At 46.6% G+C, this 16758-nt stretch overlaps 1 protein-coding gene across 1 annotated transcript in view; it reads right to left on the reverse strand.

Moving 5' to 3' along the window:
• The window catches only part of SLC25A12 (solute carrier family 25 member 12), an 881399-nt gene that overhangs the window by 466634 nt on the left and 398007 nt on the right, over positions 1-16758 (reverse strand). The window contains exon 6 of the mRNA XM_069616206.1: positions 8272-8418. Coding sequence (XP_069472307.1) covers positions 8272-8418 — 147 coding nt within the window. The remainder of the gene's footprint in view (positions 1-8271; positions 8419-16758) is intronic.

A 16758-nucleotide genomic window follows, 5' to 3' on the forward strand; every position in this document is an offset into this window, starting at 1 on the left:
AGACACCCACCCTCAACTGAAACACTGCCTCAAAAGGCACGAGAGGCGTGTAAATGAGACGACGTGTATTTACTACTTCCGTACAGTGGAGTCACTCTGCCATGTGTGGACATTGCAGTGGTGTGCGGATGTAGTAAAAACGCCCTTGAACCATAAATCATACCAAAGGTGCAGCTCTTACATAAATTGGACTTCTGTTCCTTGGTACTGCAGACCTGATGGCGCTGTAAAATGGTGCCTCTGGCTTGTAATCCTCTGAGCCCTGAGGTCTGAGACGTTGAAGCAGGAATGTCCTCTGTCCAAGCTGTTGGGTGACGACAGTTCAGTAAACATAAGAATTTGGTGTTTTACTGGTGCCGTGGGGGACTCCTGTTCTGGTTGGAGGCAGTGGCATATGAGAAGTGAGTAGAAGGAGGGGCATACTGGAATGGCAGGTAGGTCTACATGAAGATGCTATACTTCTTCATTCGCACGTAATCACGAGGCGTAGCCGGCTCTGCTGTGAACTGCTTTTATTCACTCCCTTAACATAACTGCCCGTTTCTCCCCTTGGCCCCTCCCTCTCCGCCCTCTTCCCGCTTCTCCCTGTGTCTCTGCTCTTAAAGGGGCTGTGTCCCTTTTAATTACGTATAACACCTCCCCCGTGCTTAACACAAAAGTCCAGTTACATCTGTTCGATGAGCCTCACTGGTTTCTTTATTGTCCTGGGTGTCTCCCTGGGGATTCTCTGCTTTCGCCGGTCGTTTCCACCGGTGACTCTGTTTCTTCTTCCTCGCTTGAACTTTCCTCTGTGGCCTCTTGTTCCTCTGGTTCTTCGAGAGAGAGTCTTTTGAAGAATGAGGAGTTTCGGGTGACATCTCCTGGCTCTCCGGTCGCCGTGATCATGGGTCCTTTGATGACTGTGATGATCCGGGGCTCTGGGCTGTAGCGTGTGTCTGTTTTCTTGCGTTGGGTTTGTCGCACTAGGACAGTTTGTCCTATCTCTAGTTGGTGCTCTTTCGCTCTCCTCTTCTTGTCGGCCCACTGTTTGGCCCTCCTCTTCTTTTCGGCATCACGTTCTCTGATGGCCGTGTCCTCTTCTGGCGTGTAGTCTTCTCATCGGGGAATGCGTGTTAGGGGTTGGTATCTCACCATGAGTTCGGCTGGTGGCTTTCCCGTTGCATCGTGTTGGGTGTTTCGGTAGCTTCTAAGCATACTGCAGATGCCTTGCGGGTGAGGTGTCTGCTCTGCTACTGCTTTCTGTCTGGTCAATTTGATGGTGGCCGTGAACCGTTCCACCATCCCGTTGGCTTGGGGCCAGAGTGGTGTGATCTTCAGGTGGTGGAATCCTAGGTAGCTCGCAAGCTTTGCAAATTATCGACCTTGGAACGGGGATCCGTTGTCTGTTTTGACGATGTTGGGGATGCCCCACTCACTGAATAGTTTGTCTACGATGGGTGCTGTGTCTGTGAACGATGTTGAAGGTATTTGCTTGATGAAGGGGAAGTTTGAGTATTCATCTATTATCACTAGCAGGTATCCTCCTTCTTCTAAGGGTCCATAGAAGTCCATCGCAATTTTTTGCCAGGGTCTTGTTGGAAGTGTAGTTATTTGGAGGGGGTTTGGGTTTGGCCCCTTTGCTGACAGTTGGCAGGGTCTGCAGTGCATGAGCATGTCTTCGACTATCACGTCCATGTATGGAAACCAGACATAGTTCCTGAGAATGCGTTTCGTGTTGTCGATTCCCCTGTGGCCTTCGTGTGCCAGTGTTACCAGGGTCTTCCTTAGGTCTCTCGGGGCTACTAGTCTCTTCCCCCGTAGCAATATTCCTTGGTCCGTGGCTATGAGTTCATTGTGTACTTTGGCTAGCCGATCAAGTTCCTTCTTATCTGCATCCTCCCCCTCGTTACCTCTTTTCTGGCGCTCTCTCCATTTGTTAGAGCGGGTGAGAAAGACGGCGGCTCTGATTGTTGGGTCAGCTTTGCTCCTTTCCTCGAAAGTTGCAGTTGAAATCGTTGGTGGCATGGCGTTTGAGGACAGGTATGAGATGTAGTCCGTGGCCTCGTGGGCCAGGGTGTCATCCTTATTCATCATGGGGTGTCTGGACAGGAAGCCCGCTGGTTTGGCATCTCCTCCCGGTTTGTGAATGATTGTGAAGTCATGCTCTTGCAATCTTATTCCCCATCGCTCTATCCGGGGTGGCATCTTGGTTTTGGGGTTGCCAAATATTGAAAGAAGTGCTTGGTGATCTGTCACTAGGGTGAACTTCTGGCCTATGATAAAGTGGTGGTATTTCTCACAGGCCCATATCGCAGCAAGGCTTTCTCTCTCTGCTTGTGAGTAGGCCTTTTCTGTGTGTGATAGTGCGCAGCTGGCATATGCCACCACTGCATGGTGGGCGTTGTCTTTGGCATCGGTCTGGGCAAGGATCGCTCCGAGCCCTACCGGACTGGCATAAACCGTAATGATGGTGTGCCACTCTGGATGGAAGTACGCCAGTTGGCGGTTGTTGGTGAGGCTTTCTTTTATGGTCATGAATGCTGCTTGGCAGGGTGCGTCCCAGACAAAAGGTTGGTCCTTCCTCAGAAGGGTGCAGAGTGGGTCAGTTATTGTGGCATAGTTCGGAAGGTAGCGTGCGCAGTATCCTGCCATTCCTAAGAAGGAGCGCAGTTCTGCCGTCAACGTGGGGGCCTGGAGGTCAGTAATGGCCTTTATCTTGCCCAGGTCGGCTGTTATTCCTTTATTGGAAAATATGTGCCCGAAGAATTTGAGGCTGGTCTTATTGATGTCACATTTGGGTTTGTTTAGCGTCAACCCTGCTTCTTGGAGGATGTTACAGATAGCTGTTAGGGCCTTGTCGTGCTGGTTTTGATCTTTCCCAAATATTAAGATGTCTTCACTGTAGTTTAGTGCGTTCATTTCAGATGCTATTAGGCGTCTGATCGTCTCCTGAAAAATCTCTGCAGCGGATGATATGCCAAAATTTAGTCTTTTGCTTCTGAAGAGTCCGTCGTGGGTTGCAAAGGTGGCGATGGGTCTCGATTCCGGGTCCAGGACGAGCTGGTGGTAGCCCTGATTGAGGTCCAGTTTTGAGAAGAATCTTGCCTGATTTAGCCTGATCAACATGTCTTCTAGGCTCGGGCCTGCGTGCCTCTCTCTCTGGATGGCGGTGTTCGGGATTCGTATATCAACACATATGCGGAGGCATCCATTGTCTTTGGGCACAATCACTATTGGGGATACCCATGGTGTTGGTCCTTCTGCTTTTTCTTGAGGAGGAGGAGCTGGATCTCCTTCGACACTTGTTCCTGAAGGTGGAAGCCCACCTTACGGGGGTGCTGTGGTACCGGCGTGATGTTGTCATTGATGTGTAGCTTGATGGGTGAATTCTTAAGCATTCCCACTCCCTCAAATAATTTGGGGAATTGGTGTTTGAGGTCTCCTTTCATGAGGGGTCGATCTGTTATCGCCATGATGGATTCACATGTCGGTGGGTGTTCTTCTATGATTTCCGACTGGTCGTAGCATAGGTCAATCAGGGCCAGGGCACTGGCTGTTCGGTAACTGAGGAGGCAGCAGCCAACGGACGGGCTCCTTACGACATGGATTGTGGAAGTCACTGTGATGTCATGATGTCGTAGGTCACATTGGAATTGCCCTCTGGAGGTCATGGGTAGGGCCGCTCCCCATTGAAAGATGTGTGTCCTGGATTCTCGTAGGGGGTATGAAAGGGCGATTTCACGATATAGGTCTTTGTTCATGACGTTTACCGTCGCTCCTGTGTCGATGACAAACCTGTTTCTGGTGTTCCCCATTTGAATTGTTACTCTGGGAGCTGAAGTGTCTTCCACGTCAACACTGAGGAGGCAGACGTACTCCCTGTCGTAGCCATCTTGTAGGTATTCAGTATGCTCGTTTTCCCTTGACTGATATTTTGGTGGGGAGTTGAAGTACGGGTCCATGTCCTGTTCGGGGGAGGACAGGGTTTCCCTCATGTATGTCGCCCCTTGTTCCGGCACTTGCATGAAGTCACGCTGGCGGATGTCATATAGCTCATGATCCTTTCTGTCTGGTACGATTTGGAGTCCTTCAAGGGCCCTTACAGTGTTCGGGCGTTGGTAGGCGTTTATGGGAAATGGAGCGTTTCTATCTGCAGGGCGATGCTGTTCCGTATGTGTCTCTATCATGCGGTTGGCAGGCCGCGGGCGTGTTGAACTTCCTTCTGGTAGTTGTTCCTTGCACATCACTTGGAAGTGGTTTTCCATTCCACATCTCAGGCAGCATTGGCCGATGGCAGGGCATCCGCCAATGTGTGGGTGTGGGTACTCAAATCCACAGCGGTAGCATTGGCGGTCACTTTGTGTCCGTTGCGTTGGGTATCTCGGGTTTGCTCTGGTTTGTGAGGCTGGGTATCGGGCGTAGGGGTTTACAGCTGCAATGACGTCGCCCTTCTTGGGGTTCTCAATGGCTGCGGCCTGGAGGTCCACTCTTTCATAGACTCTGGCCAAGTCCAGTACCTCCTTTACGGATAGGGGCTTCTTTAGGAGGTGCTTCCGGAACATCGAGGATATGCATCCTTCAATTATGCGCAGTCTGATGGCTTCATTGTCCTTAAAGTTGGCGAAGTCGCACTTCGTTATTTTTCTTTGGAGGCGGATGACAAATTCTCCTATCGATTCATGGGGGAGTTGACCGCTCTGAATGAAGGTGTATCTCTCATAGTCGTGGTTGGGTGAGATGACAATCTTCTCATTGATGGCTTGTAGGAGTTTTGCATACGTGGTGCGGTCCTGTAGGGGAATTGTGCGTATGATGTTTTTAATTTCTCTCCCTGCGACATTGGCAAAGATGCTTAGTATGTTGGATGGTTCCTGTGTGCCAATGCCACCTACGAAGTCCTCGAATTCTTCCACCCACTCTTCCCATCGTTGACCCTGATCATGGTGTGGGTTCAGTGTGAATGGAGCAGGTCTCCTCATTAAGCTGGCGTGGGAGGAGGGTGCTCCTGGGACTGGTGGTTGGGCATTGGGGCCTGCTGTGTCCGAGGCCGACATGAAGGCGCCGCTGGGTTTGTTTTAGTGGTTCAGGTGGCACGTGGGCGCTGGTCTGGGTTATCTCTTGGGGCACTGTGGCCGCTTGTGTCATGTGCCAGGGTGTGGCCCTGCCATCTGGGGGCTCAAATTCACTGGCCCAGTAGGGTGGGTTAGCTGTAAAGTTCATGATGGCCTTTTTCTGTGCTTATGTGGGGCCGTTGGACTCTGGGTTTGGCCTTTCTTGCTGGTGTTGTGCCACTCTTTATCGTGCTCCTCTATTCTTCTTTCTGTTTTGAGTGTCACTGGGTGGGAGACGCGGGGTTTCCCTTATTTTCCATAATGTGGCTCTATTGTATTTTTGAATGTCACGTGTAGGGAGACACAGAGATTTCCTTCTTTGTATTGGCTTTATTGTTGATAGGATGTCACTCGTGGAAGACACAGGGTTTCCCTTATTTGCCGTAGCTTTATTAGGTGTTTTTTTTTCTTCCAATGTCACATGTGGGGGGACACGAGGATTCCCCTTTTTGCGGTCGTTCCCTTCCCGGGCCCCGATGGAGCACCTTACTTGGTGTGTGGCCGCCGCGGTCCGGTGGTTCTTCTCTGCTAGCCGTCGCCGGGTCTGCTGCTTCGCCGCGGTTGCTGCCGGTGTGGTCTTCTCCTCACCGCTCGGCGGAAGTGCGGTCGCTGGATCTTCTTTCCAGAGGCACGCGCGCCTCTCGATTGCTGCTGGGCACACGACCCTTCCCGCTGATCTTTCCTCCAGAGGCACACGGGCCTCGAGGTCAATGGTGGACACACGGGCCCTTCTCCCCTCGCAGGCACACAGGCCTCTCACAGGCCTCTCCCTCCCGAGGCGCACGGGCCTCAAAGTTAACGCCCGGCACACGGGCCCTTCTTGATCTGCAGGCACGCGGCCTTCCGTCGCTGCAGGGCACACGGGCCTCTGCTCTCACGTGGGGCACATGGGCCTCCACACTGCTGCAGGGCACGCGGGCCTCTGCTCCTCTGTGGGCACACGGGCCTCACGGAATGCTGGGCGCACAAGCCCCCTTATCCTGCTGGGCACACGGGCCCTCCTAATCAGCTGCCGGCGCATAGGATCCGTGTCGGCTTTGTCGCCAGTGTTGGGCGCTACTCACTCACTCGCATTCGCACGTAATCACGAGGCGGAGCCGGCTCTGCTGTGAACTGCTTTTATTCACTCCCTTAACATAACTGCCCGTTTCTCCCCTTGGCCCCTCCCTTTCCGCCCTCTTCCCGCTTCTCACTGTGTCTCTGCTCTTAAAGGGTCTGTGTCCCTTTTAATTACATATAACAGCTGCACTCGGTGAGAGCCATGACAATGTTAATATCCGGTAATATAGGCTGTCATGTACACTTGTTCCTTTCCCAATATAAATTTGAAAATAAGAACAATACAAAACTGCACACTGGGCTGGGGCATTGATTGGGGAGGTAGCAACAGAAAAATATTACAACTCTGTAGTATGATGAATTAAAAATGCTCTCTAAATCCTCCAAAGGAGACTCAACTGAGTGTCAAACCGCCAGGAATCATAAGACACTAGTGAAACTAAACTGCTTACCTGTGGCCTAAAGGTTTTCATGGCTATCACCCTATGGAAGTATGTTGCCACATGAGGCTGCACCTGAGCCCACAGTGAAAGGGCATGGCCATATGAGTCTGCACTTGTGACCATTATGCCAGTCCATGGCCATAAGAGGTTGCACCTATCCATACGATGGCATCAGCTGGGTTGTGTATGTAGGTATGTGATAAGAGAGCATGGCTACATAAACCCACACCTAGACTTAGGATGGCTGCAGATGGGCATACAGCCACACGTGAGTCTGTAGTGGTAGTACACGTGGAGTGTCACCTTGGATTAGAATGGCAGCATATGGCTATATATTGGGGAAAAATGGCCCTATTAGGGCTACAGCTGGCTCTAAGGTCTCACCTTGGTATTTCATAAACATACAAATCGATATAAGGTCATTCTTGAGCATGCAATGGCTGTAGCTGGACATGAGGTGCCGTGGGACTATATTATGGCAAGAAATAACCATGTGAGGCGGCACCACATGACCCCATAATTGTATTATAAGGCAAAAGGATTTCACACCTTTGTTCGTGATGGCAGCACATGGCCATATGAAGCTACAGCTAGACTATGATTACCTGGTCAAGAGACCATGAGCATACATAAAACTGCAGTACATGGCCATAAGAGGCAGGACTTGGTCCTAGAAGTCCGTACCTGTCCACACACTGACAGAAGCTAGGCACTTCCTGCATATATGATGGCAGTGCAAACATGGGTCACACCTGGTCTAATGGTGCCTTTAAATGGGCACAAGGCCCCAACTAGATACATAAAAGCAGTTCATGTCCTTGCAAGGCAGTAAAGGAACCTGTGAGAGTTGTAGCTGAGAAAGTACCGTCACAAATGTATATGATGGTAGTACACACCCATATGAGATCTCACTTGGGCCTGTGATGGAGGCAACTGGCCCTGTCATGCCACACTTGGGTCCCAGATAGCTCTAAATTGTCAAGTGAGCCCACATCAATATATATGATGGCTGTTGCAGTATATGAGACCTCACCTGGGTTATAAAGGCAACAGTCCTCTTTCCTCTTGTACCTCTTCCCTTGTTTCCCCTAAGCATCCTCTCTTTGAGAAAGTTCCCTTCTGTTCTGCTCTCTCCATTCTGTGTTCCTTAACTTGTGGCTCTTCTCCTGTACCATCTAATTGTGCCATTTGTCTGCCTTCCCCTGATGTTCACCTACTGTAATATTCCTTCATGCTCTCCTTGTCTCCACCCTACTGTCTGCTCTTCCCACAACTTTCTAATCTCCAGTGCTTCCTCTGCCTCCCCTAGCTCCTTGCCAGCATCCCAGCCTGCTCCGCTACTTCTTCATATTCCCCTTCCTTCTGCACTCCTTTGCTACTAACGCACGCACGCAAACACTTTTCCTTTATTTGTATGCTCAGTCCTAATTACTGGAAGTGTGTGAACAAAATATGGGTTCTTCTTAGTTGTTACTGCTTTTAAAACCTCCACGTTGTAGTTTTACAAAGGTAGGTGAGATAGAATCACATTTGTAATTAATCAATTATAAAACAGTGGTTGCAAAACGATAATTAAAAATATCAAAGGAAAACGGTTGCTTTGCTCTATGTATTTCATGACTGTGCACATTTGCATTTTTTGCGTGCAATTAATAAATGCAATGCCTTTCAGCACTTACTGAAACTAAGTTTTCTTCTACGAAAGGAGTGAGCATGTGAGATCGTATAGTGACCATGATGTCATTGAAGTCCAATCCAGTTATTATGCCACTTTTGCTTTTATCTTTCAGTGCAAAGGCTTGTCTTGCATGCTCCAGCTGCAACTCCTGGAACCCAAAAGTAGAAATTAATATTACATTCAAGATTCCCTCTAAACAGCAGTTTCTTCAAGTACCGTATTGTCATGTGATGATCAAACATTAGAACTTTTATATGTATAAGCTTCTAAAGGTTTGCTTTTTTCTTCATTTTTCAATAATATTAGGGGAGAATGAGGAAGAAAGAGAGGGGTAGAAGGTCAAACATTAGGTAACACCATAAGATTACATACAAGAGGAATATATAACAGAGGTCGCATCAGAAAAACAATATAGAACAACAATGGATTTCTTAAACTTTTCAATGCTTTAAGGAAGTATAAACAAATCCTTAAAATGATTCTGCCTTTAGGACGCGTGTATATGTCCTAATCCCTTGGGTGAGTACATTCTGTCAAATGATAAATAAGCCTGGTCTTAGCTTAACAGGAGGATGTCAGAAAGCAGTAAAGAATAGATTTCTTACCTTCAGTAGTGTTCTTGCTGAGGAATAGGTCGTCCTCCCACATATTCAGATTCTTTTCAGCTAGCTACAGGCACACACCAGCTCCAAGAACTAAACATTTAACAGTTAAAAGAGGGTGATGAAGTGACTCCTGCCTGGCTCAGTCGGAGCCCCTTGAGTAACACTGGTGTTGTCGTGCTCTCTTACTGCAGGTAAGATAGCTCAGTGGGTTGAGCGCTCGCTGCTGCGATCTGAGCGTGATCTGCAGGTCGCAGGTTCGAATCCTGGCAAGGCCAACTCAACCTTTCATCATTCCGAGGTCGATAAATGAGTATCAATTTTGGTTGGGTGATATTGTATGTAAATATGTGCTCTGTAAAGCGCTTTGGATTAAGGCGCTATATAAATAATATATCATTATTATCATTATTGTGATGGTTTCACTTCCTGTATCGATGCTGTCTGCTGCAATGGTCTCGACCTTCTGCAAATAAGTATGCATACAAGTATGCATACTATGACAAAGGGTGAAGAGGCCTTTGGTCCCGCCCACTGACCCTGACGCAGCTCATCATATCTCCAGAACGCTTACCTCAGTTACACCTGATCCCCCTTCTCCACAGAGGTAAAAATGAATGGTAGAATAGTCAGGTTAGAGAGACCAGTCAGGTTGAGAGAAATCACAGTTCCCTAAACAAGTGAAAAGTAGGGAGAAAGGCGATGAGGCATCTGTGGGGGGAACATCATATACATCAAAAAGAAGTTACAAAGGAAAGCAGTTCGGTCTTCTAATGGATAGGATTCCTCCTCTTTGGAAAGAGACCCAAGCAGCAAAAACATGATGGGAGGCAACAGAACACGAGTAACTGATACAGATACATCAAAAACTGTTGCAAGACAAACTGATCAAACCAAGTTCCCTATCCCAGCAAGTTAAGACCCACATTCTTGGCAAAAGTTTGCCAAGAAGCTCAGGCAGTAGCTTTGCATATGTCAAAAAATGGAAGGCAGAGTCTAGCCATGTAGGCCCTTTGTCGCCTAGGGCTATGTTGACCAGTAAACCACTTCGAGCAAAGATGGAAGGCCCACTGACTAGGAGTTTACGGAACTTGTGGGTGGCCTTGTGTGAGTGTTTGGGTTTCAATGCATTAAGAGATCTGAGTGCTTCAATTTGGCTGAATCTGAGTATTACACAAAAGGGGAAAACTTTGTTCTGGCGGGATTGGTACCTAGCTGGGGTGCAGTGGATCAGTGATCTGTTCAATGGTTTAAATTGGATGACGGCTAGGGAGATACGGTTGAAGTTTAAAATTCTTACTTTTTGTTTAGCAGACTATCGGAAGATCAGGAGAGTGGTGGGGGATGTGGATTTGGAAAAGAGAATCAATATAGACATGCTTGGTTGGGTGCCTGAGGTGAGTGGATGTGGCCTGGTTAGCTATGTTTATAGACTGGTTGTGCCGAACTATCAGGCTAATGATGCTTTGAGAATGGATTGGAGTCGGAGAATTGGTGAAGATATTACGGAGGATGATTGGCCGCGTATTTGGGAGAATGTAAAGCTGTGTTCTTTGAGTCTTGCTGATAGGTCGCGTCAAATGAAGATTTTGAATAGAACATACTGGACACCTGAGAGAATGATGAAAAGGGGAATGAGTGAAAGTTCTGAATGTTGGGCATGTTTACACATCCTGGGAGGATAGCTCAGCGGCAGCGTGCGCGTCTTGGAAGCAAGACTACACGAAGCAGCAACAGGTTCGATTCCCGGGTCCGCGCTTAGAAACCTCCGGGTGTTTAAGCGCGTTATAAATACGTAACTAAGACAAAAAAAAAAAAAAAAATCGCAATTTCGCAACTAAGAAAAACAAACAATTCCTGTAACAGCGCCTCGATGCCTGCGGGCTGTGTGAGCGCTTTATAAATGAAATAAATAAAATAAAATAAATTTACACGGGGTGGGCACTTTTGAGCATATGTTGTGGGAGTGCTCTAGGGTGAGAGGTTTGTGGTTTGAGTTTGACCAGATCTGTGAAAAGATTCTTGAGGAGAAGGTTCATATGGATTTTACGACCATAGTGCTGGGTATTGGGGATTTGTTGGATGACCTGATTACTTCTCAGAGGAAATGGATCTTTCGAGGGGGAATGGTGGGGAAGAAACTAATTTTGAGACATTGGAAAGCATCTACCCCTCTTACTATTGAGGAATGGATTGCAGAGATGCATTCTCTAGCGGATATGGAGAGAGTGTTGTATCGGAGAGAAAAGGAAAATGCATTATTTAACAAAATTTGGGGTAAATTTCTTTTACTGTATTAGACCTGTTTATTGATTGTTTTGTGACTCCTTGGGGGTGAAGGAGGGGGTTTCTGATGTATATAGTTTTCTTGGTTTTGTTATGATTATTACATGATGTTATATTATTGTACATATGTTTCTGTGATTTGAACTTTTTGAAAATAAATTTATAAAAAAAAAAAAATAATAATAATAAAGGAACAATCCCCTGCAAATTGGAAGCAGGCATCTTACCTTGATTGCCAGCCAATCCAACAAAGAAATGTCAATCCTGTACTCCCTGGACAAAGACAGGGAGAAGTGGTGCACCTTCTAAGAGGCAAGGTGATGCCGCCTCCTACTGAAAGGGTGTGGAGGCAGTAAGAACACCAGAAAGTGGATCACCTGAGAGACACAATTCTGATACTGTTGTGAAAAGAAAGGAAGATCTCACCCTCAAGGTCACTTTTTTCTGAAGGAGACTACGAAAGGAGGCTTCACACAGAGTGCCAGCTGCTCACATAGTGTGTAGAAGGACCATCAGAAAGATGGTCTTCAAGATGGTCTTCATAGTGAGAAAGCAAAATAAGAAACCACAGGCGCTATCAGAAATGTAAAGACCAGGTTAAAGTTCAATAATGAAATCACAAAAAGGCATGGACCGTGTTAACAACGTTTTTTAAGAACTGAATGGGGATAGAATCCGAATAATATAAACCCTGCTAATGGCTCCTCTAGAATCCAGCTACAGAAGATGAATGGCACCAAACTGTGGCAAAGTTAAGGTAGCAAAACCTCAGATCACAGCAACAGCAAAACAACAGGTGAAGACACATCAAGGTATTCACTGGAAAACATCTACCAGGGGGAGTCATACATTGCTTTCATTAAAGATGTGTGGGCTGACAATATACATTTGAGAACATGTTCTTCTAACATGTTCCAATCTTAGTACTTCAGCCTTTAAAAGAATGGTTAGCATACTTTTCCATCCCTGTTTTAAGGATGTAAATGGTGTTGGAACAGTAGCAAATCATGCTACTACTGTGCCATGTGATATGCAAAGAAGAGCTGATATTGACGATTCTGTGTACTACATTGCGAACGTGGTGAGAAGGTGGCCATCTACCATTACTGCCAGACTTAGAATGAGTGCCGAAGAGGGAACTTCCAGAGGGCAAATTAACAAATACAGGAGGTCTGAATACCACATCCTTCTGTCTCAGTCTGCAGTTAATGTGATCATGAATGCCTTGTACTGTCCAACCCGTTGCTGAACAAGAGGTATCAGAGGAACAAGAGAAAAGGCATATGCAAGACGGAAATGCCAATCCGAAAGCGCATATCCCACAGAGCCACTTCCCCCCAGGGGAAACCTCTGAAGCAAAACAGGAGCTCTTGTAATTCAGCCTGGAAGTAGGGCAGATAGATTTACATGTCACAAAGATGTCATCTTTCACCTCACATTGCGGCTCCAACTCCTGGGAAGTTTCCTCATCTCTGCTGAGGGTATATGCCAGGATGTTCCCCTTCCCTATGAGATTTGCCACATAAAAATACACCCCTTCCTGGTAGACTCAGAACCAAATGGACATGGCCACTCTACATGGAGAGGCCCCACAACGTTGTTGAGGTTAAGCATTGCAGCGGTGTTGTTCACCAGAATCTGCAATAACTTTTATCAGATAGACAGGAGAAAGGAGAAATAAGAGGGAACACAATGGCCAGAATTACTGCATACTTGTATGTAATGCTGACCCCTGACTGGGAGGTCAGACAGATGGGCTCCCCAAAAGAACAGGGAAACATCTGTAATCAAAATAAACTGAGGTCAGGGTTGGGAAATGTATGTATGCATGGATGGGATTTATAAAGTGCAAACCTAGCTGGGAAGAACATAGCGATGTGCAGAAGGGACCCACCGAGTCAGTAACAAGGGTGCCGAGGGCAGAGGACATGGTAGGTTAGGAGGATCAGAGAATGGTGTAACTCCAGAAGGTTAGAAATAGGGTTGATTGGGATGATCAGTGATTGATGAGATGTTCCCTGAAGGGAGGGTCCACAGGTCATTCCTGAAGTGTAGGATGGAGGGTAGTAATCTTATCTACGTTGATAACTCTTTTTAGAGACAGGATGAGTATCAGGAAAGGTCTGTTTCCTCTTTTTCCCTCTTGCGTTTTTTGTTTCCAGCCTGGCCATGTTGTGGCTTCTAGCAGTGCGCTAACCTCTGGAGATTGTGCGTTTCTTGACCAGGTTGAATGGTGTTTTTGTTCTGAATGCTTCACAGGTGTTGGAGGATGACTCGAAAATGATGCTTGCTTGAAGGGTAAGCCGACGCAGCTCTTTTAAGGGTGGGGTTGTTGTTTTTTGATTTGAGTTGATTTGCTTAGCCCTGTGATAAGGCATGTGACTGTGTGTTCGATGGCTTTTAGAGGTTGAAAACAATGTGTTCACCTTTAAACAGTTCTACATAAAGGGAAATAAACTATCAAAACCAACACGCAAAATAGGACAACGTTTGTAAAGTATCGGATATATATCCAAAATACTTTGTAATCGTTTGCATGCCCATTTATAAGTAATATATGCAAATTCCAATTATATATAAGTGATGAAATGTATTCCCTTCCCTATTTTACAAAAAAAACAGCCATTTTATTATACAAAAACACATAAATGTACAAAATGCAGAATCATTAAAAAACTAATTTCATCATTGCATTGTTTTCAAATATTCAATACGGGAATAACAAAATTATATTTTAAAGCAACTACAGAAGTTGGAAATTCACTTGGACAATACTGATGTCATTATACAGCGCAAGAGTTCCTCTGTGAAGAGGTAAAAATAAACCTAGAACATGTACTTCACTGACCCTCGTACATATGTTCTACACTAATAAATATAGTATATCAACATGCCGACAATCTGGAGCTCATGTTGCTCAAATATGTAATTTGATGGCAGAGAGCCATTACGTTAGCACTGCAACGTATATAACTCCTCACTGCCAAATATTTGTTATTTGCACACCAGAGTGCAAATGAGCAGGGCAAAAGGTGGCGTACACATTTGCACGCCACCTTTTGCCCTGCACTTTTGCACTCCACCGTGCAAAATGAGTAAACGCTGCCGGCAAGCTTGCATTAACTTTTGCTTGCTTTTACTTTTAATTATAAGCACCACTTGTAATGCTTGCATGTCAAGTGGCGCTCACAATTACAATCAATCCCTGCCCGACATGCTCGCATGTCAGGCAAGGATTCATTTCAATTGTGAACACTGCTTGCCATGCACGCATGGTAAGCAGTGTTCACAATTACAATTAAACCCTGCCCGGAAGTTTAATTCTAATTGTAAATTCTGCCTGCCATGCCCTAAGGTGTCAACAAGCTTTATGCTGGTGCATTAAGCAGGCGGACCCATAGGGATCTCCAGCATTTACGCTGGCATCATATTCCATGCCGGCACAAACTCTGGACCATTTGTATGGCAGAGCGGAAGACAGGAGGCAGAAACGCAAGTTACGTTCCGCCTCTCCTCTCTGCATACAAATGATAAATGAGGCATGACGTAACATACATGCCTAAAAGCCTTAAGCAAGGCTTTTATGCGTATTTGCTACGTTTCACCCCTAATGAACATGAGCTCCTCAAAATGGATGAAAGAATAACTATAAATCTGGCCAATAATGGAGGAGGTATTCTACTTGTGGACACTAAACATTATGCTGCAGAAGCCATTTTAAAGGATGTTTATTGAAACAATAGAGAAAATGCCTAACTTTCCCTATTCTAAGAACTTCCCTAGCTAGCTGAACTAAACTATGGTGCTCATCGTCTGGTAAACGTCCAAAGTCTGCCATCCGAAAAAATTATCCTTCCTGACCCTTCCACGTATACTAAATAACTAAAGACCAGGAGAATGGCTCCCTTCTCCTGGAGTTGCTTCACCAGCAAATACATCTTAGTATAGCATTTTCAAATAGCTACTTGCTACTTCCTGTGCCAGTTTGTTTAGTGCTATCAAAGGATTTTTCCACGTCTCTCTCTTCTGTTCTGTCATGTTCCTTTCTCTGGGTGCTCGGGCCTCTGAATATTTATTTACTCTGTCCCTCGCACTTACTGTTGGAAACTGTTCTTTTTCTGAAACCTGTACATCCAATGTTGTAGCTCCTTGATTATTATTTGTTATCCCTTGTGGTATTCCCAGTGTGATCTGTGTAATGTACCCAGTGACCTGTTTCATTCCCTTTGTAGGCTTTCTATTCACTTGGACTAATTGGTGAAGTCTCACTCTTATTATTTATACAATCACTGTGATGAGCATACTGCTCCCTTGTGTGATTCTTACTCTTCTAAATGTATTCACATTTACTGGGACAAATAGGCAGAGTTTTTTTTTCTGATTCTCACTCTTCTAAACGTATTGAAATTCGTTGAGATGAGTAGATTGACTTGATTCTTTATATTCGCCCCTGTCATTATTAATAGGGCTATTATTCTGCCTCTTGTTTTCTGTGCCTTGTCCCCCAGGTTTCCCGCTCTCCCCATTACCTGTAGTGTAATAGGGCTGCATCACTGGGTTGCCACTCACCTTTGGCGTTCCTCCATAGTTCGTCACAATGGCTGTTGCCCTCGCTTAGTCTCCACGCTTTGGTGTCTTTCTTCCCACGTGGTCTCAGCATGGAAAGGTGTTACCATTCCTTTTCCTTCCAAGCCACCACCATGTAGTAAGTATTCTCTCTCAACCGTCTCCGTGATAACCTGGGTATCACTGGTCAGGCTCTGGCGTGGCTGACCTCTTTCCTTTGCAATCGACCCTCCCAGGTCCAACTTGGGTCCTTCCTCTCTGACATCTTTTTCTCCACCTGTGGTGTTCCCCAGGGATCTAATCTCTCTCCCTGTCTGTTCAACCAGTATCTGGTACTCCTTGCCCACCGCATCGCCGCCCTCTGCCCCAACTTTCAGTGCTATGCGGACGCTACCCAGCTCATTTTCAGGCTACCCTCGGCCTCCTCCTCTCCTTCCCTCATCTCTGACTGTCTGTCTGCTATCAAGGAATGGTGTGCCGCCAATGACCTCTACCTTAATGCCAGTAAGACTGAGATTCTACTCATCGGCACACCCACTCCCTCCTTCCCTGCAGCTCTCTGGCCAGCCTCTCTTGGCTCTCTTCCTGCTCCTACCTGCAAGGCAAAAAACCTTGGGGTCATCTTCGACTCCACACTCTCCTTCTCTCCTCATATATCTGACGTCTCTAAGAAGTCACACTACCAGCTGCACCTCCTCAGAGGTATTCTTCCCTTCCTCTCCTTCCCCCAGAAGCTCACTGTCTCCCGAGCCCTGGTTCTCTCGAAGCTGGACTACTGCAACAGCCTCTATCTTAATCTGCCTGCCTCCACTCTCCGCCCACTGCAACTCATCCAGAACAGAACTGAGAGATTTGTCCTTGGCCTCAAGCCCAGGGACCGTATCTCTCCAGGACTGAAATCTCTACACTGGCTCCCAGCGGCTGCGAGGATTAAATTCAAAACCCTCTGCATTGTCCACAAGGCCTTCTGGGGCCTGGGGCCTAAATACCTTCAACTCTCTCTTCCTAAATATCTTCCTTCCCGAGCCCTTTGC

This window comes from Ambystoma mexicanum, chromosome 9, assembly GCF_040938575.1.
Source record: "Ambystoma mexicanum isolate Mex_15411 chromosome 9, UKY_AmexF1_1, whole genome shotgun sequence".
Taxonomy (NCBI): Eukaryota; Metazoa; Chordata; class Amphibia; order Caudata; family Ambystomatidae; genus Ambystoma; species Ambystoma mexicanum.